Source organism: Echinops telfairi, unplaced genomic scaffold (genome assembly GCF_000313985.2).
Source record: "Echinops telfairi isolate 266 unplaced genomic scaffold, ASM31398v2 ScPeMD7_7467;HRSCAF=8505_1, whole genome shotgun sequence".
In the NCBI taxonomy this organism is placed as follows: Eukaryota; Metazoa; Chordata; class Mammalia; order Afrosoricida; family Tenrecidae; genus Echinops; species Echinops telfairi.
This window is the reverse complement of record NW_022111368.1, coordinates 41,649,887-41,668,889: the sequence shown is the minus strand read 5'-3', so window position 1 is coordinate 41,668,889 and position 19,003 is coordinate 41,649,887. Positions and strand designations below refer to the sequence as shown.

Genomic DNA, 19,003 nt, shown 5'->3' with positions numbered 1-19,003 from the left:
TTCATCCAGCCTATCTTATTTAGACAGACCTGCGGAGATAATAACATGCACAAAAACAAGACAGAGCAAAAACAAGCAACAATATACAACAAAACAACAACAACAACAACAACAAGCCAATGACAAAAAAAACAACAACACAAGAAAGAAAAGCTTGTAGTTAGTTCAAGGATTGTTTGTTAATTCTCTATTCTTGTGGGATTCTTGCCCAACTTTGGTATCACTGTGATACTAGCTTCCTAAAAAGTGTTTGGGAGTTTACTGTCCTTTTCTCTCTTCTGGAAGAGTTAGTGTAGATTGGTGTCAGCTCTTCTCTGAATACTTGGTAGAATTCTCCTGTGAAGCCCTCTGGGTCACCTTCCTTAGTTGGGAGTTATTTAATAAACTTATTATGTTAGTCTGGGTAGACTGGAGAAACAAATTCATGGACACTATTGTGTGTATAGGAAAGAGCTTTATATACAAGAATAATTGAATATTGAGAAACATCCCAGTGCAGTCCAGATCAAGTCCATAAGTTTGATATTAGTCCATATGTCCAATACCAATCTATAAAGTCCTCTTCAGACTCACAAAACACATGCAATTATGCCGAATGCAGGAAGATCACAGACCAGTGGGGGGAAATCTTGTGGATCTAGTGGCATTGTAAGCATCTCAGCGCTGGCAGGGGTCTCCATATGGCTTCTCCAGGGTAGTTTCATGTGGCTTCTCCTGCTCTGAGGGCATGGGCTATATCAGTGTAGAGCCAAGTGTCTTGTCAGTAGTGTCTTGTCACTCTCTCAGGGAGTGAGCAGAGAGAGTGTGTCTTCTGCCACCAAGGAGGAATACCAGATTTCCCAGAATCCTCAGGAGAAGGCCATGCCCACACAGAGGCCTCATTGGCTATGAACTGATTAACAGCCTAGACTCCAACCCTTCACTCTAAATCCTCAAATTGACAAACGATTATAACTACCACTCTTATCTATTTCTACTATTGCTATAGGTCTATTCAGGTTGTTGACATCCATGTGAGATAACTAGGGGAGGGTTTGTTTTCCAGGTATCTGTCCATGTCCTCCAAGTTGTTGAATTCATTGGAGTACAGTCCTTCATAGTACTGTGTGGTTAGTCTTTTAATTTCATTGGGATCCATTGTCACGTCCCCTGTTTCATCCCTTAGCCTGGATATTGGTGTCTGCGCTTCCCTGTCTTTTGTTAAGTTTGCTAGAGGTTTGTCGATGCTGTTGATCTTTTTAAAAAACCACCTTTTTAAAAAAAATCATTTTATTGGGGACTCATACAACTCCTACCATAATCCTTCCATCCATCCATCCATGGTGTCAAGCACATTTGTAACATTTGTTGCCATCATCATTCTCAAAACATTTTCTTTCTGCTTGAGCCCTTAATATCAGCTCCTCATTTTTCCCCTCCCTCACCAACTCCCCGCTCCTTCATGAACCCTTGATAATTTATAAATTATTATTATTTTGTCATATCTTACACTTTCCGATGAAAGAACCAGCTTTTTACTGAGTTGATTTCTTTCTATTGTTTTACCCATTTGTTTATCTGCCATCTAATTTTTATAATTTCTTTTCTTTTTCTATTCGATGGATTATTCTGTTGTCTTGTTCCAACTGCTGAAGGTTTTTGTTTTTTTGTTTTGTCTTTTGAAATCATTTTATTGGGGGCTCTTACACCTCTTATCACAATCCATCCATCCATCCATCCATCCATTATGTCAAGCACATTTGTACATATGTTGCATCATCATTTTCAAAACATTTTCCTTCTACTTGAGCCTTTGGTATCAGCTCATTCCCACCCCCCTTCCCTCCCTCATGAACGCTTGATCACTTATAACATTTTTGTTTTCATGTCTTACACCGACTGCTATCTCCGTTCACCCACTTTCTGTTGTCTGTCCCCCTGAGAGGGGGTTTTATGTAGATCACTGTGATCAGTTTCCTCTTTCTCCCCCCACCGTCCCCTTTCCCTCCTGGTATCACTACTCTTATTATTGGTCCTGAGAGGTTTATCTGTCCTGGATTCCCTGTGAATACAGCTCTTAACTGTACCCATGCACATCTCTGGTCTAGCCGGATTTGTAAGGTAGAATTGGGATCATTATAGTGTGTGGGTGGGGGGCAAAGGGGGTAGGAAGTATTAAAGAACTTGAGGAAAGTTGTATGTATACTACACCGACTGGCTCTTGTCTTCCTTGTGACCCTTCTGTAAGGGGATGTCCAATTGTTACTGCTAAGGTTTTGGGAGAGGGTATTACCCTAAGTCTATCTTCCTTCTTCATATGTGCATTTATCATTACCAAGCATCCTGTGATGACTGCCTTTGCTGTTTCCCATAGGTTTTGGTATGATGTATTCTAATTCTCATTAGTTTCTAGAAACTTCCTTAATTCATCTCTAATTTAGGCCACAACCCAGTCCTTTTTCAGAAGTTCGTGGTTAAGCTTTCATGTATTTGCCCTTGTTTTCTTTTTTTAAAATTTCCAGCTTTATGGCATGGTGGTCAGAGAAGGAAGTCTGTGTGAATTTACTCAAGCTTGACTTGTGCCCCAGCATAAGCTGTTGGTCTTGCAAATTCAATCATGCAATCTTCAGCTTTGTTTCTATGTGGAAGACCACATGTTCCAACTACTGCTCCTTCTTCCCCTTTGTCTCCAACTTTTACATTCCAGTTACTAATACTTACCAAAACATCTTGATTGTATGTTTGATCAATCAAGACAGGTCATATTGGTAGAATTCTCCAATTTCTTCATCTCTAGCTTTAGTGGTTTGTGCATAAATTTGAATACTAGAAACCCGATGACTGTCTGGTTCAAAATGACCAATATCAGTCAATACAACTCCAATGATTAATTGATGTTTGCAGCCCTTTCTTCTCATTTTGAGTCTTGCCCCATCCACAAATGAAGGTCCCCCAGCTTTCCTCCATCCATGTCTTTGTGGTCATCTCTTCAGGCACAGTCTGAGGGGTTCTGACCTGAGATTTCATCTTTGGAACTTTCTCTGACAATATTATGCGTTTATCCATTAGATTTTCAGTATCTGGAAATGTTTTGATACTAACCATATGTTTCCAGGGACTAATTCCTCTGACATGGACGGCCTCTTCCTTCAACATAGTCTTAGCCTGGACGTTTCCCTGAAACTTGTTCCCTTTGGATGAACCTGCTGGCATTGGAAAGACCAGGGACATTCATTTCCAGCATCCCAGCCTCCCACAAGCTGCCACAGTCAGACAAAGTGACAGACAAGTGGTGGTTGGGGCCCCTGGAGGTTCCCAAATGCAGGAGTATTTGTTTTAACTGCAGACTGATCTCTTGCAGCTGGCGATGCAAAGTGTGATGGTTACTAGAAACTGCTTAGTGACATCCTGTCCTCCTCAAGTGCGGGTGCCACATCTGCTGCAGCTGACATATATCTATGGAAGGGGAAGGTGCACAGGCCTGAACCCAGGGCTCTTGACTTAATGGACTAATTAAGTTTGGGTCCTACTGCCTCCAGGCCCCAGAGGAATGTTTGCCTGAGGTCAGGTAGCCCCTTGAAGAGTCAAGACAGTTCAGCCCTTCCTTTCCTCCCTGGGGGAGAGAGGAGAAGTCTGAGCAGTGAGGGCAACGTGTGTATCTTTGTCCCTGAGGGCAAAAGAAAAAAGAGCTTGGTATGGTGAGCAACTTGGCTTAACTATGCCTCCTTCACCTGCAGGTGTGAACTTAAATATCATCTTCTCTAGAGGTCGTCCCTGTCCCCCTGTCTGGGCTCAGGCACTTAGAGCCTCTTCCAAGTAAGAGACCGTCTACTGCCTGAATCGGACTTTGAGGAAGGACGGCTGAAGAAGAATGGATACGGATGGATTACGGTGCTGGTGAAGCACATTGCTGCACAAGACCTCTTTAAAGGGTTGACAACTGTGGAATTATAAAGACTTTCCCCCAGCTTTGTCTCCCCCAAAGACATGCTAAACATTAGGGGCTTTATGCCAGCATATGGGGGGGAGATCAGATACTTAGAGACATCCTCCCTGAATGCAATCAGTCGCCAGACAAGGATAGGGCCCATCCCTGCTGTTAAGGACAATGGGTTGCTTCTCTCTAGAGGCTTGCAGTCATCCATTTGGTTCCTGTAGGTGGAGTTCACACCCTACTGATAATGGTCTCTATCAGTTGTGGCAGGGAAGAGGTCAAACCAGCACAGTGACATCCAAGTTAGGCTGCCATCTTGAATCTAGGATCCGCCCATCTTGCCACATGTATACGCCCAATCCCTCCTCTTCCTATCGCGTGTATACCCCTAGACCACCCCGTTCCGTTACTGTATTGCCTATAACACAACCCTTTCCTGTGACTTAGTTCTTCACCTGTAATTAGGGGGCTTGCATGTCCCCAGAGAATATAAAAGCCTTCGTTAGCATTAAACAACTCTCTCCACGTGGATCACCAAGTCAGGCTGAGGGGAGCATTGCTACCATGAATTGTGTCTGACTCCATTATTTCAATCTCTCTTCTATCTCTCATCCTCTTTATGACTTTACTATAAGCTTTACTTATTATCGCTGTACAATTGCACCTACCAGACCTATGATACAGGTACAGATGTGACTTAGAGGACTAAGGTGCACCTGACCCAAACCATGGTTTTTGGTTTTCAATCGCCTCATATACATGTGAAAGTTGGACATTGAAAAAGGAAGAACAAAGGAGAATCGATGAATTCGAATTATGATGCCGACAAAGAATATTGAAAGGACCGTGGACTGCCAAGAGAACCCACAAATCAAACCTGGAAGAAGTACAGCCAGATGCTCCTTAGTGGCAAGGATGCTGAGATTCGTCTCATGTCATTTGGACACGTTGCCAGGAGAGACCAGGCCCTGGTCAAGGTTTCAGGCTTGCTAAAGGAGCGGGGCAGCGACAAAGAGGAAGCTCCTCACAAGACGCAGGACACAGTGGCTTCCACAGTGGATCCCACATGAGAATGTGGGGGATGGCACCACGGGGGGTAGGCTTCCCTCTGCTGTGCGGAGGGGCTCTGTGAGTGAAACCGACTTGAAGGCACTTAGTGAGACAACAGCTGCTCACTTCGATGGAATCAGGGCCTGAGATATATTGGTGGCAAGGATTTGCTGAAAGATGGATTGAATAGGTCACTTCTACCCTGGATTCCCCCAAAGCTGGTAACATTTCTCCATCAAGGCTTCCTTTGTAAGAGGAAGTTCAGTTTCCCCCTGCACAATTAAGCTTTCCCTGAGGGTGGAAACATTTTATCTGCACTGTCCAGTATTGGACTCACTAGCCTTGAAATGTGCTGGGGGGGTCTGAGACAGGGAAATTAATATTAATGATTCCCCTCTGCAGACATCCCAGTGGACAAAGCAGCCTACGCTTTACTGGTGTTGGTGCCCCAGTCTTGGTTGGCCTGGGAGCACCTGTGGGATACGGGGCATGGGCTGAGTGACAGCCAATCCACATATGCCTGAACTCCAAGTGTGGTCTGTGCAAGTCTGGGCTTAAACTGAGGTCTTTCCCTCTTAGGCCCCAGTTCCTCAACATTTTATTCGCCTTTCATTTAAAGTTGACCCTCACTCACCATCTCTGTAAGGAAGTCTGCCACACACAGACGTATCTCAGTCCGAATTTTTCCCTGAAAGAACTGTCCTGCTTACTGGGCAAGGCATACTGGGAACACATGGCCCCTGAGTGTCCGGAAATGATAAGGGCTGGGAGAGTGTACAGTGGATTAGATACCTGAGGCCGTTTTGTTCCTCCCCGCACATGGGGTGTGGAGGACAGGGGTAGCAGAGGTGTGACTGGCCGGAAATGGGCTGTGCGTGCGAAGGTGGCCGGGGGCTGACCCTTGCCTCTGGGGTCTGCAGACTGGTGCTGTCCGAGGAGATGACCAGCCTGCTGGTGGTGCACTGGTGTGGACTGCTGCTCGACCTCTCCGCTGGCTTCCTGCTCTTCTTCGATGCCTCCCGGCCCGTGGGCCTTCTCTTCGTGTCCTACTTCCACTGCATGAACTCCCAGCTCTTCAGCATCGGTCAGTCCCTGCAGCCAGGTGGCAGACAGGAGCCGCAGCTCGGCAGCCAGGGACTGGCCAGAGGCCCCACTTGGGAAGGGCGGTGGGCTGGAGTGGGAGCTGAATGCAGCCTAGTGTCATCACGTGACACACGATTGAATCGGGCTCAGAGGATGGGCTGCTGCTTCCCTGTGCTGTGTAGGGAATCTCTGGACAGTGCGAGGATCTGAGTGATGCCCTTTCGTTGTAAGTGGGACTCCTGGCCGAGGCTCCCTGAGAGCCAGGGGTGAGAGGCGTGACCCTGGTTCCAGGGAAGGGAGCTCAGAAGGGCGTGCTCCTCTGCCTTCCTAGGGATGTTTCCCTACGTCATGCTGGCCAGCAGCCCTCTCTTCTGCTCCCCGGCGTGGCCCCGGAAGCTGGTGTCTCACTGTCCCAAAAGGCTGCAGGACCTGCTGCCCCTGCAGGCCGCCCCTCAGCCCAGTGCTTCCTGCCTGTCCACGAGGAGCTGGGCGGGGGTTGGCCGGAAGCCCGGGCTGCGCCATCAGCTGGGGGCGGCCTTCACCGTGCTCTACCTGCTGGAGCAGCTCTTCCTGCCCTACAGCCACTTTCTCACCCAGGTGGGGCCGCAGGGCTGGGCCGGGGCCGCACAGGCCGAGAATGGGCTGCTCCTGCAGCCTGCTCTAGGCAGAGGCGCTGGTAGTGTGAGAATCATGGTGTGTGAGCCGATTCCCCTCTGCCCGGCCTTCCCAGGGCTACAACAACTGGACCAATGGGCTGTACGGCTATTCCTGGGACATGATGGTGCATTCCCGCTCCCACCAGCACGTGAAGATCACCTACCGCGACGGCCGCACTGGCGAGCTGGGCTACCTGAACCCTGGGGTGAGATGGCTGCTCTTGACACTCCCGGGCCTTCAGAGCCCCCTGGAGCGTGGGTCTGCCTCCCACCCACAGGCTCCGTCCAGGAAAACATGTGGCCCCTTTCTGGCTCGTTCCCAGCAGCTGGGCGGTGGACATTCCTGTTGTGTTGTGGGTTAGGATAGGTCAAGGCCGCTCTCCTTGAACTTGTGCCATTCTGCCGTCTAGACTCGGGACTGGCCATAGCAGCAGCATCGCTGATAGCCACGAGGGAGAAGGGAGCTATGGGGGCCTCACTACGCACACAGAATGCACTTTGGGGACAGGGTCCCATCATGGTATAGGATCCTCCAGCAGAGGAATGAGCTTCCCACACATGCTACAACCCGTGAACCCTGAAACACTGCCGAGGGAGATAAGTCAGACGCAGAAGGGCAAATACTGTACCATTCCACATACATGCTCGACCTGGAATAGGCCCACCTTAGAGGTTGCCAGTGGGAGGAACTGGGAGTGCCTGCTTAAGAAGTGTAGTGTTTTTGTTATGTGTGCCTGGGAGGTGGGGGTGGGCAATGAAAAATTTGGCATAGTGGCAAGTGCCCACTATGATGGAATAGCTATCTTATCACGATATTTTTTTTTTAAGAAGAGAGAAGTTAAGTACCACTAGCTCAGCAATGGAAAGTTCGTTGCTAAGGCATGTTCCATTTCCTTCTGGGAGCCCCATGCCCTGTCCGCGAGGTGGAGAACCACGAGAGGGGACTAATGTGTGGTTTGGGGCAGGTGTTCACCCAGAACCGGCGCTGGAAGGACCACGCAGACATGCTGAAGCAATATGCCACTTGTCTGAGCCAGCTGCTTCCCAAGTACAATGTCACTGAGCCCCAGATCTACTTTGATATTTGGGTCTCCATCAATGAGTGCTTCCAGCAGAGGTGGGCCATGGGAGCAGAGCAGGAGGACCCTTTCCTGTCTTGCTCACCAGGCTGTCCCTCTGGTGCATGTCCCTGTGGACCTGGTTGGGAGTATGGCTGATTGTTTCCAGCAGGGGGCACCATCCTGCCGAAGAGTTCATGGACTCATTGTTTCAGAAAGGGTTACAGGATGCCTTCTCAGTAGCCACTAACCCCATTCCTCCCAGTGCCTCAAAATCTTTCTCTACCCCTCCCCGCCAAGATGGCGATGACAGGCTGACATAAAGCTATTTCTTGTCTCTGCAAATAGTGAAGGAGCAAAGCTGGATGCCAATTATACCTAGTTACCCGTTTCTCCTGTATTAGTGAATAGCTTTTCCGACCAATCCATCGCTTTAAAAAGCCTTGCTTTTCCTCCTTTTCAAGTCCCAACTTCTCTTGAATCTTACTTCACTCCAACTTCCTGTATTTTCTCACATTGGACTGTAGCTAGGACGGGGCCATTATTAAGGTAGTGCAGGTTAACCCTAGGTGACTTCCTGGAATAGACACAGAATTTTATCTTTGCAAATTCTCAGTCACACTACACCTAAGCCTTAACACTGGGGTCAGCATCTCCTGTTCCCTTTAAGCTCTTGTTTTGACTGTACTACAAAGGTAAGCTCTAAACTTTGGGGAGAAGTTGCCCTTCCCATGGTGAGCATTCCACCTCTGACACCCATTCCCCATGAAAATACTGGGCACTTTAAAAAGGCAGTGTATCCAAGTGCTGGTCAAAGTGTTCTGATTCCAGGAGCAATCAGGCTGCAGCTGTTTGATCTTTGTTCTCTCCAAGCTACAGGATTCTCAATGCCAGTTACCTGGTCAGCCAAATATTTTCTCCACAAAATGAAACTCCTCACCCACATTCCTTTCCCACTTAGCTCCCACCAGCTGTCATCATCTGCCATCTTAAGCCTTTGCTTCAGTTCTAACTCCCTACAAAGGCTCCTGAGGTCAGAGGGAGACTTCTTGGCTGTCACACTGGTGGCTGCTGGTGGCACAGTGGGTCAGACTAACCCAAAGTTGGGTTGAAATCAGCAGCTCTATGGAATGAGGCATCTTTCTAGGCCCACGTTTCAGGAACCCATAGGGCAGTCCTACAGGCTCTCCAAGGCAGGCCTCAATGGCAGGGAGTTTGTAGCTTCTTGGAGCAAGTAATTCGAGGCAGGTGCAAGATGGAAGCTTTTGCTTACATCCTCAAATCATAGAGCCAACATCAACTTGGGTTGTTAAGACAGAGCAGATCCTCCATTGACTGTTATCAACTGTGCTAAGTGGCCCACTGCCCAAGCTGGTAGTGGTGTGGTGTCATGGACTACCAGGTAAAAATAGTACACATACCTTCAGGCTTCCCTTCCAGATTATAATCCTGTCCCTTACAGCTCTTGTCAAAACTAGGGTTGGCTGAAGATTGTGTCCCATAAGAAAGCACCTAAAGATCAGCTTGAGCTCAGGACCACTCAGCAGATCTTTCTACTCCATCAGGCCCCAACCTTTAAACCAGCATGGTTTAAGTTCCTAGTTTGCAAGGCTGACATGACACAGTACAGCACCCTCTAGTGGTCCATTGTGATTCTGTGGCTTACCCCTCAAAGATACCATGGAAGCTGCCATGCAAATTGAATAACCGCTGCAGCGGGGAGACCAGGGCAAACTAACAGTGCTAATTCTGGATTTTAAGCTTTAGGACCTTTCAACTAGCACATATACAGCTGGGTCCATGATGTGTTTCCTCTCGAGCCACAGGTTAAGATTCAACATATAATTATCCTAGGCTAAAGGTATAATACTTCGTTGTAAGAACTAACAAAACCCTTTCTAGAAGAAAAATGGACACAGTTATGGTAGATCCTAGCATTTTATTTAGATCTTCATTAAACTGTTGGAATTGAGAACCAGACATACGTAATACACCTCCAAAAATAGATCCTGAAAGGCACTTTCTGCTTAGGGCAAACAGTCATGGAGCGAGCATGTAAACAAGCTGGCTTCTCTGTACCACACCAGCCAAGTCAGCCTCTCCATGGCCAGCTGCCCCAGCTCTGCCCTCCCTTCTGTTTTAACACCAGCCAGACCCCCTGTAGGTCTAACCCAAGGCTTTTCTGTAGGACACCTTGGCCTACCTGGGAATGCTGGAAACATGTTGTAAAAGGAATTATGGTGCCAAGGGAAAAAAAAAAAACTTTTAAAAACTGCCATCTGAGGTGAGGGCTTCTCTGTACTTACGCCATACCCCAGAATACAATAAATAAGCAATTAGAAAATGTTCAAGTATGAAGGGATTTCCTCCTCCCTGCCAAAAGCTCTCTGAAGGGAGCTGGTTTCTCTGTAGCTACACCAGCTGTTCAGAAAAAGCTCATGGGACCTGGTTTGAAAATAAAACAAAGTTAAAACCCTTGGAGGAGTTATTGTGCAGTGTGGAGTATTCAGTCTTTCTTATAAAGAAAAAAAAAGTTATCTGGTACCAAAGTGTGCAACTTACAGACCTTCAGGTACTACCCCTGCTACTTCTCTGACATCAAGGGTGCCAAGCGCCTGTTTTTTCTAGGGCAAAGATTTGGTGAGGTTTGGCTAGTGCTCAACCCGTGCATAGGATTGGTGTACTAAATAAAAACCTTATTACGTACGTCCTCCAAGACAGCCGACAGTGAAGATTTGGTGCTCTTAAAGCGGTGACGGTTAAGAGCATAAGCACCAGGAGAGGGTTTTACGATGGAAACTGCCCTTTCTCCTTAGGACGTCAGGCTAGAGCTCCAACTAGCACTTGCGTTACATGCGAGACTGATCGGACGGGAAGTCCACCCTGACAAAGAACTACATAATTAGAAATGGGTCAAGTGAAAGGGAGGGCTTCACATTCGTAATAGAGCTCAAGACATAACAAGTTCATGCTGACAGGGCTATGGCAGTGCCAGACAGGCAATAATGGAACTACGAATACTTTACGTGCACATGACAAGGGCATTTCACCATTGGGTGGGAAGTCAATGCAATTAGGATTTTAGAAGGTTGGGTGATAGGGCACAAAGCCTCAATTTCAAAGCACTAATTACTACAATGTTGTCTGTTTCTAGGCAGTTACATGGATCACCTATGCTCACTAAATTCATAATGGTGAACAAACACCAGGGACAGAGTAGCAAGCCCAACTTACAGTCAGTCCCCCACAATAGCTAAAATGCACGTCATTGACTATAGAGTGACTGCAACTGGTCAGGAGCTGAAAGAGGACAGGAAAAATTTAGGAAGGGGGTGCCCTTTCCCTCAGAGCTTGAAGGCTTCTCTGTAGCCTACGCCAACAAGTCTGGGGAAAAAAGGCTAACACTTTTTCAATATTTAAGCTTTTTGGGCACTTCCCAGGGGAAGCTGTCCCTGCCAAAGTGGCCATAGGCTGCAGTCCTCTGATAAATTGGCTTCTTCAGATCCAGATCCCTGGAATATACAAGTCCGTAACTTAATATGTAGCATTCATTTGAAAGAAAGCACAACAATCAGCAAGACCCGTGTTCAAGAGCTCTGGCAAGTGGGGTCAGTTCTCTGCGTTAGGCTAGGAAAAAAGTCTGTGGCAAAAGTGTGTTACTTCCCTGGTGGCCAAACTTGTAGTCCTTTATCAGTAACTAGTTGTTTTTCCATCACTTGCTCAACAAATACAAAAAAGCTTGTCAGTATCCTGAGGAATTTCAAATGTCAAAAGCTCATCTGAGACCATGGAATACTTACCAATGTCCCACTGTCCCACCCTACCGTGTTTTCTCAAATAGCCTACACCATGTCACTTAACTTACAGGTTTTTTCTAAGTAAACACCCTAAAGTAGCCAAAAGCCCACTATCACACTAAAGGATTGCTGGTTAGTCTAAGCCATGGTGCACGATTTTAGAGATTTTTAAAATAAGCTAAGGCTTCAACGAAGACAATCTATGTATAACCTTATGCTTCTAGAACTTTAAAAAACCAAGTTTTACCCTGGCAAAGAGTCATTCACTTTTCCCTCTAGATAGATCTAAGTAGTATGCAGTACACTCCCACACCCTCAGTGTTTTCACTAGCAACAGACTTTACCATCTTTACCTGACAATGACTCCAGGGCGGAGGTCAAAATTCTTCTTCACAATATCTAATAGCTCTCTCTCACTCTTCTGAGAGGTACCATAATGGAAAATGGAAATCGATAATGGGTGAGCAACTCCAATAGCATAAGAGACCTAGAGGAATTCAGATATCACAAGTCAGTGATCCAAAGACCCACACACTTCTGCAATAAGGTGTATTATCCCCCCTCCGCTGCTGCGCTTACATGACTATAAATTCCCTAATGACAGAGCAGAACACACACCTGCACAAGAACCCTTCGGCAAAGACCTCCTTTGACGAGGGATTTTGCCACCCAACGGGCAGCATAAGCAGCTGAGCGGTCCACCTTGGTATAATCCTTTCCTGAAAATGCGCCTCCTCCGTGAGCTCCCCAGCCTCCATAAGTGTCCACAATGATCTTCCGGCCAGTCAAACCAGCATCACCCTGAAAATTGCAGAATTAAGTCACTTTAGGTATCATTGGCATCCAATGTTTCTAGATCAAGTTGCTAAATGTTCATTGTACATCACTGAGCAAGTCGGCCTCAGGAATCACAGTGTGAGATTCCGAAGACTGGGGAACTAAGTGGTGATAGCTAGCTCTGAAAGAACACAGTGCCATTCTGAGGCCTTACCTGAGGCCCCCCAATAACAAATCTGCCACTAGGCTGTAGGTGGTAGATTGTGTCCTCATCAAGATACTTTGCAGGAACAACGGCTTTAATGACTTTCTCCTTCAGGGCATCCCTCATCTCATCCAGACAAACATCTTCATCATGCTGAACTGATATAACAATTGTGTGGACTCTGATGGGCAGCACAGCACCTCGATCCTGCATGTACTGCACAGTCACCTGGAAGAACACACACCTCAGATGAGTTGTACACTAGACAAAAGCTTTGTGCTCAGTTCCTTCCCCAAACACAGCCTAAGGAGAGTAAGGAGCAATCCACGCCCACCCCACCCTCCAGTAGTAATCAGCTATAATTCAATGAAAGACTTGGATCTTCTGTGCCAGGCTAACAAATGAGTCTTCACAGAACTTGCTAATCCCACTTACCTGAGTTTTAGAATCTGGGCGTAACCAAGGTAAGGTGCCATTGCGACGTAGTTCAGCAAGTTTGGCATTGAGCTTGTGTGCTAAGACAATGGTTAAAGGCATACATTCCTCCGTTTCGTCAGTGGCATAGCCAAACATCAAGCCCTAAAAAGGGAAGTCGTTGATCGGTCAACAGGAGCTTCAGAATTTTATTGTCACAAGAACTGCAAGTAGAAGCTAAAATGAAATACCTGGTCTCCTGCACCTATATCCTCCTCATTCCGGTCAAGGTGAACCCCTTGAGCAATATCTGGGGACTGTTGCTCCAAAGCCACCAGAACATTACAAGTCTTGTAGTCAAACCCTTTAAGCAGAAAAAGGCTTTGTTTCAAAAACCAAAGTTATACCAATACCCCCTTTCCACAACAACTTTTTAGAATTCCAACTGCTGCTAAAGACTTCAATTATTGCACCCCAACATTTGGTACTTAACGAAAAACAGAGACGGTACACTAAAACTATGGAACAGAAGCTTATGACTAGCAAAACATTCTAGAACTAGTGAGCTGAAGTAAATTGGAAGGTTTAGAAAAGGCAACTCACTACAAACTCACCTTTGGTAGAATCATCATAGCCAATGTGCTTAATGGTTTCACGAACTATTTTCTGGTAGTCAACAGCAGCTCTGGATGTAATTTCCCCAGCAAGAAGAATCATTCCAGTTTTAGTAACAGTCTCTATAAGAGACATTCAGAAAGTTTACTTTTATATATAAAACAACTGTATTAGCTTTTCATCAGTAGTAAATAAGTACATGTTCTGAACTTACCACATGCCACTTTGGCATCAGGGTCCTGGTGAAGGTGGGCATCAAGGACAGCATCACTGATCTGGTCACAAATCTTATCTGAAAAAGTAACATTGCAAGCTCAATTCTTCAATGTTTTGTTTTTCATCCTTAGGCAGTTCATGCATGATCCTCTGTAATCCTAAAGATCTCTGGAGGTAATTCTTGCCTAATTATGGCCCTGCAGTTCCAGAAGCCATTTGCCTGAAGTGCTGGATGTTACTTGAAAACTTGACACCAAGACCTTCATTGAGTTGCACAAGCCCTCAGTTCTGCTAAGCCAGAACACCTTGCATGTCTAATATACCCTAACCCATTAGGGGAGGGCAGTTCAGAGGAGAGGGAGCACGGTCACTGCTTCAAGTTCATTGTCATCCAGTCAATTCTGGACTCAGAGACCCTGTAGGACAGCACAAAACTGCTCTTGTTGGTTTCTGAGACTTTTGAGGTGTGGGAAGCCGTTTTCACTTGCTCAACAGCTGGTGGTTTGGAACTGCTGGCTTTGGAGTTAGCAGGGCAAGTCACCGTAAATCCCAACAGGAGTGCTCCTAGCGGGTCACAACTGACTTGGTGCAATGTTATTTTTAATCAATGATGACATATGCACTTTCTACCATTTTTTTATCCCTGAAATTTATATTGGGGATAAAATGGTTTGAAACCTGGAAGGTGGGAACTTTGATCAGTTACATTGTGGGAAACCCTTGACACTACTGATATCCAGAGACCAATGGTTCCACTCAACCATAATAAAAATAAAAAATATTATCCTGGAAAAGAAATTTTAGTTTAGATTACAATAAATACAACTATTGAAAATGTTATCTTGCTCCTCAGCCCACACAGCACTTTATAAACAAAAGGGGAAAACCAGTTATGTTTTGTTCAAGCATTAGGGACTAAACATATGAGACCAGAAAATGCTCCAAGTGTTGGACGCTCCCTCAAATCTCTAGCTGCCTATTAAAAACTGGGAGGGAAGGGAAACATAAAATGACCACTGAAATACTTCCTGAAGGTTCTATAACCATCCTAACAAAATTCAAGCAAATGTGTATTGCAACTGAGTCAGTGGCTCGAGCCTGAAGGCTGCCATTCAAATGGTCAATTTTTTCAAAGGCTGGCCGAACACATGAATTCTCAGTGGGGTTTGGAATAAACCTAATAACCATCCTACCCACACCCCCAGAACACCTGAGCTTCTGCAATTCTACACCCCAGGATGCTGGCTCCGCCCCTGCCTGCCAACCCTCACCAGGGACAACCCACTGACTGCAGCGACATGGACCCCCCAGTCATCACATGATGTGGTCCCGCGAACAAAGGACGGATACAGTGTCAATAGCACAGTGATGGATCTCTACGACCCGTGAGGTGATCTTTTCACGCCAAGATGGAAGGTGCCTGGAGTTAAGAAGAAGCGTCATGCGTTCACACAGAACGCGGATCTCCATGATGGCGGATCAGTGGACACAGTGCACAGAAGGCAAGGTGGAGGAAACCCTGGGCTAACGTTACGTTCCCAAGGCCCCAAGGCGGGCACGAATTCATCCCTTTCACCCACGGGCCAAATAAGGGGCGCCTGCCCAAAGGCGCACCGTTATCAGTGGATGGTTGTCACCCTGATGGGCAGGCCGTAACCAGCCGGGGCAGGCCCCAAATCGGGACTCTCGCGGGGTAGCGGCCGCGGCCAGGAAGGCGAAAAATAGGCTTTTCGGGGCGTCTGGGCACGGGCCCCTCGCCGCCTCCAGCCCAGCGGGCCGGCGCCCAGCGTCCACACGCGGCAGCCACGTGGTTGCGGCTGCAATGCGGGCGCGCGCTCTCGCGGCGGGTGGCGCGCACGTAGGGCGGGCCGGCCACTCCAGACCTTGGGGATGGCAGGGCGGAGGATCGGCCCGCCCGGGCACACGCTGCGCAGCCCCCACCCTTCTGCCTTTCTGGAATCTTCCGCACGCTGGGCCGCGCGGCCGGATGGGAGGGGTCGGGCGCGCGCCCTACACCGGCGGCGCCACGAGGAAGCTGCGCAGCCGACGCTCTCCCCACCGCCCAGCCAGAGAGGGCGGCCACCGCGGCCGAGGTGGCCCCGGCCCGCCCTCTCCTTACTCCGGGCTCCGTCGCCTCACCTGGGTGGCCTTCCCCCACAGACTCTGAAGTGAAGAGGAAGGTGCCCTCCTCGATGAACGCCTCGTGGAAGCCGTTGAGCTGCCCGTTCATTTTGGTCAGTGAAGATGGGCGTCGGGAACAGAGCTGGGGCGAGGCGAGGCGGAAGCTGCGGACACGGCTGCGGAGGCAGGAAGCAAAGCGACTCTGCAGGACGGCCAGGACCGAATGAGGCCGCGGCTGGTGCGGCCCACTATTTATAGAGCGACTGCCGCGCGCGCCCGGCCCGGGCTCCGCCCCCCCCCGAGCCGCGCGCCAATGTACGGGTCGCGCGGGGGGATTGGGAGGAGCATGGGCGGGGCGTCGGAGGTGCCTGGGCTGAACCACTCTGAGAAGCAGGGGAAAGTAGCGAGGTAACGCTAGGCGGGGCGCCCGCGAACTTTTACCCTGGCACTTTAGAAGGAGGCTTAAGTGGAGACTCTTGCCCACTACCCGGACTTTTCACCTCGGTTTGTGGCATTAGCCAGGAAAGATGTTGTTCATCAACAGAAGTAAAATAGAAAGTTCTGAGAATGCAGCGCTCAGCCTGGCTTTTCTTTTGGGGAGAGAGGGTCCTGGAACACAGCAAGCCAAGAAATGAGAAGTGGGTTAGGCTCCTCAGTGAGGAACTTTCCAGATAATGGAGAAGAGCCCCCAAACCTAGTGCAAGCTATTGGTCAAATGTGACATCTTTAAAGTCAATCATCTGAGTCTGGGTGTCCTGAGAACAAACACCTTCAGTGTAAACCCAGAAATGTTGCAATCTGAGGTTTATGCCTCTTCTTCAAAGATGAAAAGCCTGGGCTAAAGGCAGGACTGTATGCACTGTATGGACAGTAACAATAACTAGCCAACGCCTGCTGAGCCAGGTTCCCCCGAGGGACTAGTTGAAATGAGGGGCACAGACCCTCCGGCCACTGCAACAGTGCAGAGGCCATGTTCAACTCAGCCATAGCCTATGAGCACGGGTGTATTTAGATCAATGAGCAGACCTGCACCAAGGTTAAAGAAAGCAATGATGTAACTCCTGAGTTTGTTAGAACACCAAACATGGGGCTATGTTCTTTGATGACATGCAGTATTGGCTGGTCTTTCTCACCTGATAGCCAACACCAGAGGGATCTTGGGATCTATACAGCAGTGCTCCGTTTGTGAGCACTTGAATACCCTTCAGTTCATGTAAGTGTCCTGGAGTCAGTCAGGCCTCTGTGCCTGCACACGGAAGGAGGATTTTTGGGTTACAAGGCTCATCCCACTGCCACTTTACAGAGTAAAGGGTGCCATCCAAAGGGGATTAGCCCTGAAGCATTGGGCCAAGGCACCTTAAATCGGTCTTACATTGCTGTCAACTGGCCCAGAAGCAGAATGTTGGTGCTTTTCGGGGCAGGAAGGGATCTATAAAGTATGGGTCTCCAGGATTCCCTCATGCAATATTTGTGACAATGCTCAGAGCAGTAGCACATGGTCAGATGGGGCAAGAAAAGGCCCGATGTGCTCAACCATCAAAGATGAGACAGCTCTTGGTCACCATGGTCACCAGGTACATGATGACTTGTGGTTGGGATTCAGGACTATCAGGAATGCACCTTGCCTAAAGCCAGAAAGATACTCCCCCCACCTCACCACCACCACCACCACCCCACCATCCCCTACCACCTGTATAAAATTGGGACCAATGCTGAGAAGTGCCTCCCGGCCAAGACAGAGCCAAAGGTCCAAGTCACTAATTCCTGAGGTTTTGACACAGTGTTTGAAGCTTGACTTGTGAACTAAGCTGTACCAGTCTTTCATATCTAAGGGAGGAGGGGGTGTAAAAACAAAACAAAAAAGACAGGCTAGTCGAAATGTGCACAAATGGGTCCGTCCTTGGGCCCATCCGAGTTCACGGACGAGGAAAAGCTGCTAGGGCTTTAAGAACCTCCCGCGGTCTGCGACTTGGCACCTCCCTTTCGACCGTTGGCGGGGTTGGCAGGGCGGGCGGTCGTCCCCCCTCCCCCGACGTGACAGCGGGAGTCGGAGGTAGGGGGTGGGGTGCCCTCTGGTCGCGTCCCGGCAGTCTTTCCGGCTGCCTGCTTTTAGATGGCTTAGTGGCAGGGCCTGCGGTCCCCGGCCAAGTGAAAGTGGCCATTTTGGCTGGTCGGAGTGCGAGTCCACGCACGGACATCCTGCGGGGCCTCCGCCCGCCCGGTTCTAATCGTTTCTTGGCTAATGCCACCGCGGTGAAAATGGCCGAAAAGCAGATAGGAGGGAGCGCCGCCATCGATGACCGATTGACGTCCTCCCGTACCCCGCCAGAGCCAGAAGGACCTTGGCTGCACCCCAGAGAGAGGAGGCCGCCCTCCCCCTGCAGCTCGGCCTCCCCGCCCCCTCTCCCCGCTCCCCAAGGACGGTCCCAACGCCAGGCGGCCCGAAACGGGAGCTGATTTTGCCTTTCATCGATGTTTAAAGTGTCTTTTCAGTCCTTTGTTCCGAAGAATGGTGGACAATTTTCTTGGGGGAAAGGCCCTGGCAACGTGATTAAGGACAAAGTGATACGTACGGTCCATTTCAAGCAGCCTTCGCCTTCAAAATGTCCACCTGCGTTTGTCCCAGTTTTGCCCGAAATAGGCAGAGAAAGAGCAGAGTACGGGCGTCAGGGTCGGTGGAGCCCGCCAGTGTCGGCTGGGCGGTGTCCGTGTCCCCCCCCCTCAGCAGCGATGGCGTGTCGGCGTCCGTGCCAGCTGGTACCGCGCCCCGAGTCTCCAGCGCCAGGTGTAAAGATGTCAGTGAATCCTATGCACTTTTCGTGGGGGGAGGTGAGGGAGACCCCAGTGGCTGTCAGCTGCTTGTCCCTCAGGGAATTTGGTAAATTCGGAAGGAGCCTTCTCCCAGGGACAAAGGAAAGGGGACGTTTGCTAAGGGCTCATGGGGAAACAATGGAAGCACCGAGGTTGTGCTTGAGGGCTTAACGTCAAGAATTCAAGAAAGAGCTCCTCCCCAGGCTTCCGGCCCTCATGCCTGGTCCCTGTGAGCTGGCAGCAAGGCCAGGTTCCACGACCCACAGATAATACCTCGCTTATTTTTA

The 19,003-nt window shown here is 48.8% G+C and overlaps 1 protein-coding gene across 1 annotated transcript; it reads right to left on the bottom strand.

Moving 5' to 3' along the window:
* Positions 1–9,682: 9,682 nt before the first annotated feature.
* Positions 9,683–16,127, bottom strand: LOC101656015 (S-adenosylmethionine synthase). The gene is made up of 9 exons (XM_004713862.2): positions 15,924–16,127; positions 13,783–13,860; positions 13,568–13,690; positions 13,205–13,317; positions 12,975–13,118; positions 12,549–12,767; positions 12,176–12,358; positions 11,911–12,044; positions 9,683–11,272 (listed from the first exon to the last, which is right to left on the bottom strand). The coding sequence occupies exons 1-9, from the start codon at positions 16,012–16,014 to the stop codon at positions 11,170–11,172; spliced, it is 1,188 nt and encodes a 395-aa protein (XP_004713919.1). The 5' UTR covers positions 16,015–16,127; the 3' UTR covers positions 9,683–11,169.
* Between the last annotated feature and the right edge of the window lie 2,876 nt (positions 16,128–19,003).

Excerpts from the sequence above, each read along its gene's own strand:
- LOC101656015 (XM_004713862.2), bottom strand. The coding sequence starts at position 16,014 with ATGAACGGGCAGCTCAACGGCTTCCACGAGGCGTTCATCGAGGAGGGC. Across the intron at positions 13,318-13,567 it reads CTATGATGATTCTACCAAAG|GGTTTGACTACAAGACTTGT; the intron begins GTGAGTTTGTAG and ends TTCTGCTTAAAG. Across the intron at positions 13,119-13,204 it reads ATATAGGTGCAGGAGACCAG|GGCTTGATGTTTGGCTATGC; the intron begins GTATTTCATTTT and ends TTCCCTTTTTAG.